At 46.5% G+C, this 17,568-nt stretch overlaps 1 protein-coding gene across 2 annotated transcripts in view; it reads right to left on the bottom strand.

Annotated features, from left to right (window-relative positions):
- Positions 1 to 1,648: 1,648 nt before the first annotated feature.
- Positions 1,649 to 17,568, bottom strand: part of LOC118222268 (TBC1 domain family member 8) — a 34,729-nt gene continuing 18,809 nt past the window's right edge. The window contains exons 9-20 of one of the 2 annotated variants that reach the window (XM_035407717.1): positions 14,512 to 14,662; positions 12,670 to 12,884; positions 11,875 to 11,992; positions 10,870 to 11,155; positions 10,075 to 10,195; positions 9,531 to 9,629; positions 8,449 to 8,517; positions 6,834 to 7,089; positions 5,486 to 5,551; positions 4,631 to 4,717; positions 4,185 to 4,282; positions 1,649 to 3,858 (exon numbers count right to left, since the gene is read on the bottom strand). In XM_035407717.1, the coding sequence (XP_035263608.1) occupies positions 3,478 to 3,858; positions 4,185 to 4,282; positions 4,631 to 4,717; positions 5,486 to 5,551; positions 6,834 to 7,089; positions 8,449 to 8,517; positions 9,531 to 9,629; positions 10,075 to 10,195; positions 10,870 to 11,155; positions 11,875 to 11,992; positions 12,670 to 12,884; positions 14,512 to 14,662 (1,947 nt within the window). In that variant the 3' untranslated portion in view covers positions 1,649 to 3,477. Of the gene's footprint in view, positions 3,859 to 4,184; positions 4,286 to 4,630; positions 4,718 to 5,485; positions 5,552 to 6,833; positions 7,090 to 8,448; positions 8,518 to 9,530; positions 9,630 to 10,074; positions 10,196 to 10,869; positions 11,156 to 11,874; positions 11,993 to 12,669; positions 12,885 to 14,511; positions 14,663 to 17,568 lie in introns of both variants that reach the window. The other variant, XM_035407716.1, reaches the window with a different exon arrangement.

Below are 17,568 nucleotides of genomic sequence, written 5' to 3' on the forward strand. Positions count from 1 at the left end.
TGTATTTTACTCGAATTTACTGACATTATCCCCCCGGATATGATTGAAAATGTTAAGGCTCTGCTCTGCATAACAGTAAAATACGACCCCAAATCACCGAGATGCCGATTCGCACAGGACTAATATTATCACATGACCTCTGTGTTTGGCGAAATATGGTAGGCAATTTGCGGTAGAATTTTAACTTCACAAATTACGGACATGGCAGGTTCACACGGGATTAAGACCACAGACAACCTCCGCAATCATTATAAGTTACTAGAGGTCCCCAGGTAATACTAGTCCCGTGCGAATAGGGCTTTAGTCTTTAATTTGATCAGCTAATGTTTTTACCTCTCTTTATGCAATCATTTGCAATATTGCACAGTGTGGACTTTTATTCTTCATGCCATATAAAGCTATTTCTGACATAATGTCACATAAGAGGGTAAATAATCCCTATAAACATTAAAATGCATGATTAAGAAAAATTACCAGCTTGTTAAAATTCTGGGATTGCATTTGTGGTTGCAACAAAACCTAGCACACATACGGGGTCCCCAGGACCAGTTTGAGACCCACTGAGCCAGACTAAGAACATCTGCTCCGGGGTGCAAACCGGCTTGCCCTCAATCACTGTGAATTGGTTCTAATTGTTTCTATAAATCTGAAAAGTGCAGAGTTGATTCTGGCAACTCTTGGGCAAAATAATTGCGCCCAAAGTTTTACAAACTGATACCTTGTCCAAGTAAAAGTAGTTTCTTTGCTCAGGACGTCACATAACATGGTAATTAACAACATCTAACTCACTGGGCTGTATGTTCCTCTTGAACAGGCTGTCATGGGTTATAGTGGCAGTGTTAAACCTGTGGGGTCAAGTGCAGTGTGCTTAGCTGGAGCATATACTTCAGGGTTAAACCCCTAGACCACAAAACTACATTACGACTGGAACAGCTGTTTAAAACTATGAATATAATCATTGAGTTTAAAAGCAGCTGTTTAAGTCGTGATGCAGTTCTATGGTCTAGCCGTTTAAACCTGAGGTTTAAACTCCAGCTAAACACACAGCTGATAAACTTGGCTGCCAGTACGGTGATGTCACCGCTCTGGAGTGTATGCTAAATGCCTGTAATGTAAATGCAGTTTAGACAACCTGTTTTCTAAGATGGCACCTTCCAATTACAGAAGACTACGGAAATGCAATTTCCAAAAATGACACATTTGTGGAACCCAGAGTTTTTTTTTAATGTTGTGAATCATGTTCAAAATCATTTTTTAAAATTCTTTGTAGAAAAAAAGAATAACAAAAGTTTACAAGATTTAAAATATTGTAATAAAAATAATAAAAATGAAAAGGCCTCTTCATAGTACTTCATCTTGGCTAGCGCTGCCACCACATGCTGTCAATCACAGACTTGATTCCTCCATTGGGAAACACTGATTTGCAGTAACCGGCCAGTCTCTGATGATCTCTGCAGGCTCCCCCCACTTTGGGGCTCACAAAGCTACCATCAGGAGGACTTCACATTCTCAGAAGCTGCAAATGGAGGACCCGCTGGGTTCATTAATACTGTGCAAACAGCCGTTTGTGCCCCGCTAACGCTAACACACACACGGCTGCATAGGCAGGTTTTGGTACTCTGTGACCAGATGCCATCTCCTTCTACTCTTCTTTCATTCAAGATTCAAGTAAAGAAAAAAAGTTAATGAAAACAGATCATATGTATACTGGAATAAAAAACAAAATCAGGCAGTCTGTGCAAATCAGAAAAAAAGTCCTCAGAAAACACAAACAATAAATTTATCAACCGTTTCATTTCATTCTTATGCAGAGACTTTCCAATGATTATTCTGCGTTGAAAGATGTATTTTCAGAAGCACACATTCGGCTACATGGTTTCATCGGTTCACATTAAAACGACTTGATGTAAAAGTATTGTAAAAGACTTGATGTGACAGAATTGTAAATGACTTAATGTGACAGAATTGTAAAAGACTTGATTCAGGCCACACAGAACGACACTCAGTTGTGAACTTCCAGGTCACTCCACGACCCCCCAGCGGCACTTCCTGTTTGATAAATGGGGGTTAGCTCAAGCATCGGATACGTTGCAGAGCTAGCAGAGCTATTCATGGGACGGACAAAAGAACAGGTTATCAGCGCGGATACACAAGGAGATATCTGGATTGTTTAATATTTCAGATTTTATGTATTTTGTTGATTGGCTAATACTGTTTTTGCAATGAAGGATATTTTAGAAATCTGGAGAAGATGTACAGGCTTTACAGTCACTAATGTAGGGACGTTTGGGGGTCCATGGTCTTAAACACAAAAATACACTTCAATTAACTCCAGAGCAGTTTACAGAGGAAGGCCATGTTTCCTGAGACTGCACATATGAACACATTACTTAATAGCTTTTATTCTCAGTGTTAACGTACTGTACGTGTTAAATACCAGTTTTAATATCACACCAGCACTTTCCTCCCTTTCCTTGAATGCAGCAGTCTCAGGTTTCAGAGGAAACTGTTCCAGCCAAAATCAATATGAAATGTAATTTTTTGAAGGATAATTGGGTAATATAGACACACACACACAACCTCTGTACAAATGGCTTAGGAGTTGCTGAAGTGCATTTTCTTGTGTTAGACCACAACCCCCAGAATGCCCAATACCTACCACTGTGAAGCCGGCAGGACATCACAAAGACTGTGAGAGCCAATCAAAATCATACACTAAACCTGAGGTAATATTTTAGGAAACCAGCACCTAAACTATCCCTTCAAAGAAACACTACGCATGAAGAGGTCCATTTCATTTTGATGTGCCTCACACTCAGTGTGTTTTCCGAGATGGCCTGAAGTCTGTTCTAATTAGTGCACGGATGAGAAGCCACTTCCTTTGGCTCTGAAAAAACTGCATGGGGCACTAGGACTCAAACCTGCAACCCCATCCAGCTCTGCATTCAGTGTGCTTGTCCATGTGCGTGCGTGTGTGTGTGTGCACGTGCGTGCATGCATGCGTGTGTTTTCATGTGTGTCTGCGAGTGTGCGTGTGTGCGTGTGTGAAAGGTTTTAATTTCTTCCCTCCATAATACGGTGTACTTATCTGAAAAAAACATGGATTATTTTAAGGCATTTCCTTAAAAATAAAATCTAGTAAAAAGTAAAAACACATTGCTCTGGCAAGTATGCAGTGCATTCCCAGCTGGAGGTACAGCGAAACAGAGCAGGACAAAGATGAGCTGTGACACTTAAAAAGCTCATCTGGGGCTCTTGGGTCAGCTCACAAATGACAAGGGTAACAGTATTCAATGAGGGCAGATCCCAGATCCAAAGTGACAAGCTCTCCTCTTTTCCTATTGGCCCTCACTCCCGCCCGTCACCACGACACACTGAATTTCTAGTAAAGGCACAAAGACACGTCCTCATCTGAGTCACTAGGACGGACGGTTGGTTGAAGGATCATCGATAATCAGACCTGCTGCAGGGTTCGGTTCAGCCCGGTCCCTGCTGTATCTCCAGCAGTCCGACCCGCTCGTGGTACTGCCTCTCCCGGGCCTGGCTGATCTTGGTCCTGAGGTCCGTGGGCTTCTCAAAGAAGTTGACGAGAGACTGCTCTGTGAGAAGGGAGGCCAGAATCTGGGCGAAGCTGACCGTCCACTCGCTCCCGGACCTCGATATGCTGGGCGAGGGGGGTTCCTCTGCCGCTGCGGCCCTGCCCTCCTCCTCCCGGGAGCACCGGCTTCTGTGGTCCACCTCCCCGATCTGCAGAACCAGGCTGGTAACTGTGGCAATGGCCTGGAAGAGCTCGTTCTCCTCCTGCGGAGCTTCATGGAACATGCTGTACAGGGTCTTACAGAACTGGATGAACTCCCTCTGCACAAGAGACAAGGCAAGAGGAATGGGTTAACCAAACAGGACAGGATCATAACCAGTCCTGGGATGAGAGGGATGTGTTAACTAAACAGAAGATGGATTAACAAGTGTCAAACTAAAGTTCTGGAGGGCTACAGGGCATGTAGGATTTGTGGTTTCCTTTCAATCAGCAGTCAATTTAGATCTTAAAGTGTGGGGTCTGTAGTCAAGTAATGACTGCATTGACAATCAAATGCTGCCCTGCAGTTTACAAAAAGATCACAAGAGACTTGCTGCCCATCAAAATGGTGGAATGTCGGGGATCTCTGTGGAACTCTCTGGATTACTTGAGTCATCATGGGTAACGGCTTCTCCATGTTCTCTTCCTTCTCCTTGGCAAGATCCTTCAGCATCTGCTTCAGCTGCTCCTGGTAGTCTTTCATCTCTCCTTCACAGTAAGAGCAAAAGTAAAACTGTTTCATCTCTCCTTCACAGTAAGAGCAAAAGTAAAACTGTTTCATCTCTCCTTCACAGTAAGAGCAAAAGTAAAACTCTTTCAGCTCTCTTTCACAGTAAGAGCAAAAGTAAAACTCTTTCAGCTCTCTTTCACAGTAATACCAAATGTAAAACTGTTTCAGCGTTCTTTCACAGTAAGAGCAAAAGTAAAAGTCCATCAGTTCTCTTTTGTGATAATTTCACTGATGGTGTATGATAACTCCATTTAACCTAAACCCTTTCCTCTTTCCCCTTGTTCCCTGAGAGACAGTGAACCGGTCTGTGCTCAGTTTCTCACCGTTAGGGGACTCCATGTAGAGCGGTCTGCTGGTGGACAGCAACGGGGTCTTCAGGGGGGAGGGGTCATCCTCATGCTCAGTGAGAGCTGCACAACATCCAAATGCATAATTAACCCACACATATATCATTGCTCTAATAAACCCACACATCTATCACTGCTATAATTAATCTACACATTTATCACTGCTCTAAATAACCCACACATCTGTAACTGCTCTAATTAATCCACACATCTATCACTGCTCTAATTAACACACGCATCTATCACTGTTCTGACTAGCCCACACATCAATCAATGCTCTAATTATTCCACACATCTATCACTGCTCTAACTAGCCCACACATCTATCACTGCTCTAATTAACACACACATCTACCACTGCTCTAATTAACACATACATCTATAACTGTTCTAACTAGCCCACACATCAATCACTGCTCTAATAAATCCACACATCTATCACTGCTCTAACTAGCCCACACATGTATCACTGCTCTAACTAGCCCACACATCAATCACTGCTCTAATAAATCCACACATATATCACTGCTCTAACTAGCCCACACATCTAAGACTGCTCTAACTAGCCCACACGTCAATCACTGCTATAATTAACCCACACATCTATCACTGCTCTAATTAACCCACACATCTACCACTGCTCTAATTAATCTACACATCTATCACTGCTCTAACTAGCCCACACGTCAATCACTGCTATAATTAATCCACATATCTATTACTGCTCTAATTAATCCACATATCTATCACTGCTATAATTAATCTACACATTTATCACTGCTCTGGAAACAAATTGAATCTGCCCAATATGGGAAGTCGGGGGGGTCTCACCTGGGGGGACGTGCAGGCGATACAGCAGGCGGATCTTCTCGTTCAGCTCCCCACAGTACATCGTATCTGAGGGACAGAGTAAACACAGTTTTCATAGAGACAGTTGAGCTCAAGGTGAAGGCCAAACCATGTTTCACGAAAGATTATCTAGATTAACGAGATAATTATCTTTGTATTATCTTAATACAGAAAACTATCTACCATTGAATCTGAAGTGTTACAACTTTTTATTTAATCATAAATATTCATGAAGGGGAGTGGCTACAGACACTATGAGAGCCAATGGATTCCTCAGGTATGCTTCTTCATGAAAATATATGAACTAATATAGAACTGGAAATTCCAAGAGGAAAGAAGTAGGGATGATTGCCACACTGAACTACAGTTATTCTGTGATGAAACCAGGCTTCACTTCCTGTTACAGTTATTCTGTGAGGAAACCAGGTATTACTTCCTGTTAGTTCATGTCATTTTCAGAAAGCATGACAATTTCCTGAAAAAATAGACAGTGAAAGCATGAAAAAATTTCTCAAACTTTTTTAAACTACTTTAATCAGCAGTGCTCCGTTCTGCCTTATTTCAGAACATATCCCTTGCTTGAAAAACCCATTCTGTGCATAAATTCTTTGGCAGATCACACATTTCTACAAGGCCAATAAAACAGCTGGATTAAACTAAACCACAGCAGAATAAAGGTCTCAGACCAATCAGAGGTGATTTACTTTGTTGCCAGGAACTTCACATGACACTCCAACGATGTCATTCCTGAATCAATTTGTGCTAAGAGCTCCCTGTGGTCTTGGGGATGGTGATGGTGCTTTGGTGCCAGCTGTAGGCACTGCAATGTGTTTATGCAACAGATGTACCCCACACTCCAGACGTCCCTGTTCACCCCCTGAGTCCCATTATACTCGTATCTCTGCCCTTGTTCACATGCTTTAAAACACACAGACACACACAAACACACACACATGCACACACATGCACACTCACACACTCACATACGCACACGCACACTCACACAAGCACACACACACACATGCACACACACACACTCTCACGCACGCACACACACACACGCATGCACACACACACACGCACACACACACATACGCACTCACACAAGCACACACACAAGCACACACACACTCACACAAGCACACACACACGCATGCACACACACACACATACGCGCACACACACACACGTGCACACACGCATGCACACACACGTACACACACACACAAATGCACACACACACACACACATACGCACATGCACACACACACACACACACACTCACACACGCACACACACACTCACACACACACGTGCACTGCAGGCGTACCCAGCCAGCCGGCAAACTGTCTGAAGTTGACGAGGGACTCCTGGTTCAGGTCGAGCAGGCAGAAGGTGCGATCAGCCACAGTGTCGGTGTGCAGGCCACACAGCCACGGCGCCAGCAGGTGGTACAGGCTCTTAAACTGCACCCGATCCACCTGGTACTGCTCGGCGTACGGCCCACTGGGGTTGTGCTGCCTCAGGGCCCCGCCCCCGGCACCGCCTGCTTCTTCACCCCAGTACAGGTTGATGAAATACTCAGTCTGCAGCACAGAAACACACACAAACCTGCTACTGAGAACACAACAGAGGACATACTGTATACACACACCTGTTATAGAGTTCATACACACACACACACACACTCACGCGAACACACAAACCTGCTACAGAGAACACAACAGAGGACATACTATACACACACACCTGTTATAGAGGACATACACACACACACACACACATACACACATGCACACATGCACACACTAACTACAGAGGACATACACACACACACACTCACATATGTGTAAATGTGTAAAATAGATAAAAGGAAATCTTGCTTGGAGATGAACTGTCAGTGAACAGGGAGGCCTGCAGGTGGCGCTGGTGCCAGGCATCTGAGAGCTATCTAGCAGCTCCACTGAGCTCAGATTCATTACATTACATCTATAAGAACCTATGAGTGTGAGAACAGGCCATTCAGCCCATCTAGCTCTTACCCAGAGTAACTTACAAACTGAAGCAAATAAGAGCAGCTATAGTTTTAGAGATGACTAGACTCTTATGGCCAGTAACACTGCAAGCAAGAAGTGCGGGGATCAACTCTATTATTATAAAATATCTTCAGATTCCCATTCAGTCAGAATTTCTGGTAAGAAAGATCTGAGATCTGTAGAAGTGCAGTGACAGGGAATATCATCCAGCATCCCCAGCCACAACCCAGCATTCTCAGAGAATATCACTCAGCACCCCCAGCCTCAACCCAGCATTCTCAGAGAATATCACTCAGCACCCCCAGCCTCAACCCAGCATTCTCAGAGAATATCACTCAGCACCCCCAGCCTCAACCCAGCATTCTCAGAGAATATCACCCAGCATCCCCAGCCATAACCCAGCATTCTCAAAGAATATCACCCAGCACCCCCAGCCTCAACCCAGCACTCTCCGAGTATATCACCCAGCACCCCCAGCCTCAACCCAGCATTCTCAGAGAATATCACCCAGCACCCCAGCCATAACCCAGCTTTCTCAAAGAATATCACCCAGCACCCCCAGCCTCAACCCAGTACTCTCAGAGAATATCACCCAGCACCCCCAGCCACAACCCAGCATTCTCAGAGAATATCACCCAGCACCCCCAGCCTCAACCCAGCATTCTGAGAACATCACCCAGCACCACCAGCCTCAACCCAGCATTCTCAGAGAATATCACCCAGCATCCCAGCCATAACCCAGCATTCTCAGAGAACATCATCCAGCACCACCAGCCTCAACCCAACGCTCTGAGAATATTACCCAGCACCCCCAGCCACAACCCAACGCTCCAAGAATATCACCCAGCACCCCCAGCCTGAGCTCACTGTGAGCCCAGAAGGTGCTGAGTACAAAGGATCACCTCTAACCTTGAAAAGGTCGTAGACATCGGCCAAATCTTCAGGGGACAGGGACACGTCAGCAGAGACCACCCTCAGCTGCGGAACGAGGGAGAGGGAGGGGGGGGGGGACTTTATTAAAGCGGGTCCACAGGCCAGGGATTTTAGCAGTTTAGCAGCATAGAGACACGTGTGTGTGTGTGTGTGTGTGTGTATGTGTGTGTGTGTGTGTGTGAGTGCGTGTGTGTGCGTGGGTGTGTGTGTACGTGCGTACGTGTGTGTGTGTGAGTGTGTGTGCGTGTGTGTGTGTGAGTGTGTGTGCGTGTGTGTGTGTGTGTGAGTGTGAGTGTGTCTGTGTGTATGTGTGTGTGAGTGTGTGTGCGTGCATTCGTGTGTGTGCTTGTGCGTGTGTGTGAGTATGTGTGTGCATGTGTGTGCGTTTTTTTTAACCTTTATTTACCCAGGGTAGGTTCACTGAGCACGGATGCTCTTTTGCAGGAACGCCCTGCTTTACACTCATACACATTCACACCTGGGAGCTGCCCAGTACAACCACAATCCTCTACTGTTGGCCACTGAGCAGCTCCACTGGAAGGAGAGAACATTTTTTTAGCCAATTAAAACAGGGGATGATTAGGTGGCAAGTTTTTGCGAGAGCCAGATCTGGGATTTAGCCAGGACACCGGGGAACCCCCTACTCTTTCAGAATAGTGTCATGGGATCTTTAATGACCACAGTGAGTCAGGACTTCAGTTTAACGTCTCATGGGGTTTATTTGACCAGAGGGAAGACTGCCCCCTGCTGGCACACCAACACCACTTCCAGCAGCAACTCAGTATTCCCTGGTGGTCTCCCATCCAAGTACTAACCAAGCCCCCACCTGCTTAGCTTCAGCCAGTCGGTGTGCGTGTGTGTTTGTGTGTGTGTGTGTGGGCGTGTGTGTCTGTGTGCGCGTGTGTGTGTGTGTGCGTGCGTGTGTGTGGGCGTGTGTGTGCGTGTGCTTATGCGGGTGCGTGTGTATGTGTGTGTGCGTGCGTGTGTTTGTGTGTGTGTGCATGTGTGCGTGTGAGTGCGTGTGTGCGTGCGTGCATGTGTGTGTACGTGCGACTCACAGTGTTCTCCTTGGCGGTGTCCTCATGTGCCTGTAGAACTTGGATCCTGTGTCTGCATCTTAACCTTTCCACCTGCTGCACTGTCAGATCACCAAACTTCTGTACAAGGTCAGAGAGGAAGAGAGAGAGGGAGAGATGGACAGAGGGAGGAAGGGAGAGAGGGAGAGATGGAGGGAGGGAGGGAGGGAGGCAGAAGAATGGAGAGAGAAACAGGAGACAGAAAAAGTTATGCTTTTTAACGCTTGACAAAAAGGACATTTTCCCCATTGGGAACAACAGTCAAACTGAAGTAAAGAAAGAGCTTTGTCACTGGCAGGATTCAAACTCGCAAGTCCCAGGTCCCCGGTGCTTTTTCCTAATTTCAACTCAAGAAGTTTCTGTTCCAGGACACAACCAACAAATGAATGATTCTTTTATCCACTGAAAAGACTCACTGGTACTTATAATCCCACTGGGAGAAAGGTCACTGTATTTGCTGCACTGGTTTGTACACGGCTAACAGGAAGTACTGCCCAAATAAGGCCAGGTGAGGGCGGGGTCTAACCTCATAGGAGTCTCTGATGAGGTCACTGATCTGAGTTCCCTCCACACCCGCCTCTCCGTCCTCCGGTGAGCCCTGAGGCCCGGGGACAGGGTCCTCCTCATGCCTTACCTGATCCAGGAAACTGCAAACCAAGAAACACACACACACACCCAAACACACACACACACACACACACACACACACAAACACACCCAAACACACACACACACACACACCCAAACACACACACACACACACATACCCAAACACACACACACACCCAAACACACACACACACACACACACCCAAACACACACACACACACACACACACACACACAAACACACCCAAACACACACACACACACACACCCAAACACACACACACACACGCACATACCCAAACACACACACACACACATACCCAAACACACGCACGCACACCCAAACACACACACACACACACACATACCCAAACACACACACACACACACACACACCCAAACACACACACACACACACACACCCAAACACACACACACACACTCATTGTGACTTTTTCATGGGTTGAAGTTTTTTGTTTTATTCCTGCTACAGAGTGTAGTTATTTTAAAGATCACAGAGCATAATTACCTGTTTCCACTTCAGCAATACAGACCCACATATTCCCTCACTCCATTGTTCTGTCACTCCTCCCCCCTCCCTCTCTCTGTGCCTGCTCCCTCCATCATGTTCTGCACTCACCTCCCTCCCTCCCTCCCTCCCTCCCTCCTTTCCTGCCTCCACTGTATCCCCCCCAGGCAGGTGGGGTCTAACCTGGAGAGAATCATCAGCACGTGCCCGTCGTCAGAGCTGGCACACAGCGCTGGTGCGTTGGCGTCCAGCACCGCCAGGCCCAGCTGGAAGATGGCCTTGATCCCGTGGAAGAAGAAGCAGTCGATCGCGCACACGGCGCAGCGGAACGCCATCACGCTGACAAACAGCGTGAGGAACCACGACAACGAGACGGACGAGAGCGGCGCCAGGTCGGAGATGTGCTCGGCCAGCAGAGGTAGCCGCTCCCGAATCAGCTCCTCAAACACAGACTGGTCCACCTGCGCCCCTGCAGCCCGCAGAGAGGAACACACCTGTTCACACACACACGCAGGTATGTACACACACACACACGCACACACACACACACGCACGCACACCCACGCACACACACACACACACGCACACGCACACGCACATACACACGCATGTACACACACGCACGCACACACACACACACGCACGCACACACACACACGCACGCACGGAAGCACACACACGCAAACACGCACACACACGCAGGTATGTACACACACACACACACACGACACACACACGCACACACACATGCAGGAACGTACACACACACACACGCATGTACGTACACACACATGCGCACAGGTATGTACACACACGCAGCTACATACACACACACGCAGGTATGTACACACACACAGGCACACACATTATGCACACACACACACACACACACACACACACACAGGTATGCACACACATTATGCACACACACACACACACACACTCACACACGCACACACCTTAACTGTTTCTAATTTCCTTCTACACGATAGTCACATTTATCTGTATAACCTTCAGGTAACTTTGTTTCTTTTTATCTTAAATTAGAGTTTGACATCATGAAGAAAGCAGGGTTGTATATAAGCGTTGAGTTTGACATCATGAAGAAAGCAGGGTTGTATGTAAGCGTTGAGTTTGACATCATGAAGAAAGCAGGGTTGTATGTAAGTGCTGAGTTTAACTGCGCACCGATAACCCTGCGGTTGAAGTAATCGGGCAGCATCCTCTCACACACAGCCACCAGCAGCCAGAATGCGTCCTCCTCCCGACAGTACAGCAGGAACACAGAGGCCAGGATGTTCATGGACTACAGAGAGAGAGAGAGGGAGAGGGAGGGTGGGAGGGAGAGAGAGAGAGAGAGAGAGAGAGAGGGAAGGAGGGAGAGAGAGAAAGGGGGAGAGGGAGGGAGAAAGAGAGGGAGAGAGAGGGAGGGAGAGGGAGAGGGAGAGAGAGAGGGAGAGAGAGGGAGAGAGAGGGGGGGAGAGAGAGAGAGAGAGAGAGAGAGAGAGAGGGAAGGAGGGAGAGAGAGAGAGGGGGAGAGGGAGGGAGAAAGAGAGGGAGAGAGAGGGAGGGAGAGGGAGAGGGAGAGAGAGAGGGAGAGAGAGGGGGAGAGAGAGAGAGAGAGGGGGGAGAGAGAGGGGGAGAGGGAGGGAGAGGGAGAGAGAGGGGGAGAAGGGGGGACGAGAGAGAGAGGGGGAGGGAGAGAGAGAGAGGGAGGAAGAGAGAGAGATAGAGGGAGAGAGAGAGGAAGGGAGGGAGAGGGAGAGAGAGAGAAAGGGAGACAGAAAGCGGGAGAGAGATTGAAAGAGAGAATAAAAATTGAATAGGTCAGAACAGGAAGGAAGAGGGAGGGGTGGGAAAGGGAGAGAGAGGAGATTGAGTTTTTAATCTAAGGTTTATTGAACAGTTCTTTCTGCTTCTTTACTACAGGCGGGCGGGGAGACAACAGTGGGGGCCTGCGGGATAGCTGTGGGGGGCGGGTACCTGGCAGTAGCCGATTTTGGGGTTGCGGTGGGCGTAGGCGGTGAGCACGCGGCGCAGAGCGGAGATGCCGGCCTCGTTCTGGAAGGCTGGGTGGTCCGGGAGCGAGCGGTGCAGGTCCCGCTCGATCTCCTCCGTCGCCAAGCAGCTCCGGCCCATCGCCTGCTCCAGCAGGTTACCGTAGTAACCCGGGTGGGCCCGCACCTCCGAGGTGGTATCTGCATTTCAATCAGGGGCAGGGTGTAACTAAGCAACCTCCCATCCCAAAATCAGAGTGTAACTAAGCAACCTTTCATCCCAAAATCAGAGTGTAACTAAGCAACCCTAAATCCCTGAATCAGAGTGTAACTAAGCAACCTTCTATCCCAAAATCAGACTGTAACTAAGCAACCCTATATCCCTAAATCAGAGTGTAACTAAGAAACCCTATATCCCTGAATCAGAGTGCAACTAAGCAACCTTCCATCCCAAAATCAGAGTGTAACTATGCAACTTTCCATCCCGAAATCAGTGTAACTAAGCAACCTTACAAACTGAAATCAGTGTAACTAAGCAACCTTATATGATAACATAACATAACATAATATAACATAACATAATGTAGGACGAGAACAGGCCATTCAGCCCAACACTGCTCGTCTATTCCTATCACTAAACTGTACTTAATGCTTAGTTTACCTAAAAGCTAAATAGTATCTAACACTGTATCAAGCCAGGCCTTGAAAACCCCCAGTGTTTCTGCCTCCACTACATGTCCAGGCAAGCTATTCCACACATTGAATACTCTCTGTGTGAAAATATATTTCCTGAGGTCTGTGTGAAATTTACCCTTTTCCAGTTTCCATTTATGCCCCCTCGTTTTGCTAACTGAACTCAACTTGAATAATTTCCTTTAGTTCACTTTGTTAATCCCTTTAATACATTTAAAAGTCTCAATCAAATCACCCCTAAGTCTCCTTTTACTAAGCTTGAAAAGTCCAAGCCTCTCAGGCCTTTCCTCATAACACTTACCTTTTATACCCGGAATCAATCTGGTTGCCCATCTTTGGACCTTTTCTAGCGCCTCTATATCTTTCTTATAGTACGGTCCCCAAAACAATATCTAAGTGTAACTAAGCAACCTTCCATCTCAAAATCAGTGTAATTAAGCAACCTTACAACCTAAAATCACTGTAACTAAGCAACCTTGTATCCTTGAATCAGAGTGTAACTAAGAAACCTTATATCTCTGAATCAGTGTAACTAAGTAACCTTACAACCCAAAATCAGAGTATAACTAAGCAACTTTATATAACTAAATCATCATAACTCCGTAACCTTAAATTTCGGACTTTCAGCATAACTATCTCACCATAATGAACATTCAGCAGCACCAGCCTTTACTGCAACTGCTCAGACTGACCAAATAAAGTGACCAGCCACCAGTCCCAGCACTGCGGACAGATAGTCAATCCACCAGCAGGTTAAAAAAAAGAAGAGAAAGTTTGTTGTTTCTGGTTCACTTCTCATCTGATGGATAAATATAGCGCAAGGACAGGAAGTGAAAAAGAACTGCAGAGCAGAGAGAACCCTAACCCCCCACCCCCAACCCCCAAACCCAACCCCTCACAGACACAGGCCAACCCCCCCCATACCTGCCCCCCAGCCCTAAACCCCCCAACCCCCCTCACAGACACAGGCCAACCCCCTGATACCTGTCCCCCAGCCCAAACCCCACCCCCCAACCCCCCTCACAGACACAGGCCAACCCCCTCGATACCTGCCCCCCCACCCCCAAACCCTATCCCTCACAGACACAGGCCAACCCCCCTGATACCTGCCCCCCCGCCCCCAAACCCTGCCTACCTGATACTGTCATCCACAGCTCCCCCCGCAGGCTCTCTGGGATCCCCATGGCAACCAGCTTCTGGATCTTCTCCGTGCGGAACATGTGCACGCCACGCCCAAACTCAGAGAAATGCTCCTCCCACAAGCGCTCCCTCACACCCTCCCCCGACTGCAGACACACACACCGTAAAAACACACACACCGAGTCACTGATAAACACATACACACACACACACCGTAACAACACACACATACACACACCATGCTCCCTCACACCCTCCCCCGACTGCAGACACACACACCGTGATAACACACACACACCGTAACAACACACACAGAGTCACTGATAACACACACACACACACACACACACCGTAACAACACACACATACACACACCATGCTCCCTCACACCCTCCCCCGACTGCAGACACACACACTGTGATAACACACACACACCGTAACAACACACACATACACACGCCGTGATAACACACACACACCGTAACAACACACACATACACACGCCATAATAACACACACACACACACACCGTGATAACACACACACACCGTAACAACACACACATACACACACCATGATAACACACACACACACACCGTAACAACACACACATACACACACCATGATAACACACACACACACACACCGAGTCACTGATAGCACACATAACTATTCGAAAATCTTTTTCTTTTTTTAAGTTCAAACCTAAATTTGAGCATTTAAATATTAGTTTTGGATCCCGTGTTTTGTAATTAACATAAATATACAGGCTTTAATTTCATGCGGCGAATCATGATCATGCACGCAAAGTTCATTTCCTGTGCTAACGTTACTGGTCAGCTAACAATTTAGGCTAAATAATGTTCCCATGGCAGGCTATGTTTTATTTCTGTTCTGAAGATTTTGATAAAATTGGATGATGACAGAAGTTAAACAAACTAAGCCGAGTAGGTAATTCATGTTGTTTTAGGCTACAGGTATTAGCCGTTTGAATAGATTTTGTGTTAAGAAATAAACAGGGATTTCCTATGAACAATCATTTCTCTATTATTGTGATTAATAAATGCTGAGTTGTGGCAAATTACATCCACGAGAAAGTGCTTTATACATTTGTGCATTAGGCTATAGAAACTGCAGGGGGCTCATTTATAAAATGAACTTGCGTGCATACGTTAAGTGAAGACCTGACGTAGAGCCACAGCCGTTTCCACGGTCAAATCGAGTCATGTTGAAATTTTATAAATCACTACATTGACGTGATTTTCTACATACGCGCCACACAGTTGATCTAAAATACGTTTTATAAAGGAGGCCCCAGATGTAGTAACCTAGTATGAAAGTTCACCGATGTCCTCTATTCTACTGCCCGCTTGCGCCCGACAATAAGCAGCTTATTTTTGTTAATTATAGGCAAATGATATTCAAATATATTCGAATGCTAACTAATTACAAAAGCTAATATTCAAACTCAATTTCATGGCACTTTCAACAGCCTTAACATATACACACACACACCGAGTCACTGATAACACACACACACATCGAGTCAGTGACAACACACACACACCGTGATAACACACATATACACACACACCGAGACACTGATAACACACACACACACACACACACACTCACACCGAGTCATTGTTAGCACACATATACACACACACACACTGTGATAACACATACACACTGAGTCACTGATAACACACACACACACTGTGATAACACACACACAATGAGGCACTGATAACACCCTCACACACACCGTGATAACACACACACACACACACACATGCCGTGATAACACACACACACACTGAGTCACTGATAACACACACACACACACACCGAGTAACTGATAACACACATATACACACACACACATACCGAGTCACTGATAACACACATATACACACACACATAGACATCGAGTAACTGATAACACACATATACACACACACACATACACACACTCATTCACACACACACCTACACACCTACACACACACACACACCATCCTGCAGTACTCACACACAAACACACACACACACACTACATCCTGCAGTACTCACACATACACACATACACACACACTACATCCCTCAGAACTCACACACACACACACACACACACACACACTACATCCTGCAGTACTCACACATACACACACACTACATCCTGTAGTACTCACACACACACACACACACACTACATCCTGCAGTACTCACACACACACACACACACACTACATCCTGCAGTACTCACACATACACACACACACACACACACACACACTACATCCTGCAGTACTCACACATACACACACACACACACTACATCCTGCAGTACTCACACATACACACATACACACACTACATCCTGCAGTACTCACACATACACACATACACACACACTACATCCTGCAGTACTCACACATACACACATACACACACACTACATCCTGTAGTACTCACACACACACACACACACACACACACACACTACATCCTGCAGTACTCACACACACACACACACATACACACATACACACACACTACATCCCGCATAACTCACACACACACACACACACACACACTACATCCTGCAGTACTCTCACACACACACACACACACTACATCCTGCAGTACTCACACATACACACATACACACACACTACATCCTGTAGTACTCACACACACACACACACACACACACAACATCCTGCAGTACTCACACACACACACACACACACACACACACACACACTACATCCTGCAGTACTCACACACACACACACACTACATCCTGCAGTACTCACACACACACACACACACTCACACACACACACACACTACATCCTGTAGTACTCACACACACACACACACACACACACACTACATCCTGCAGTACTCACACACACACACACACACTACATCCTGCAGTACTCACACACACACACACACACACACACACACACTACATCCTGCAGTACTCACACACACACACACACACACACACTACATCCTGCAGTACTCACACACACACACA

This window comes from Anguilla anguilla, chromosome 3 (genome assembly GCF_013347855.1).
Source record: "Anguilla anguilla isolate fAngAng1 chromosome 3, fAngAng1.pri, whole genome shotgun sequence".
NCBI classification, from domain to species: domain Eukaryota; kingdom Metazoa; phylum Chordata; class Actinopteri; order Anguilliformes; family Anguillidae; genus Anguilla; species Anguilla anguilla.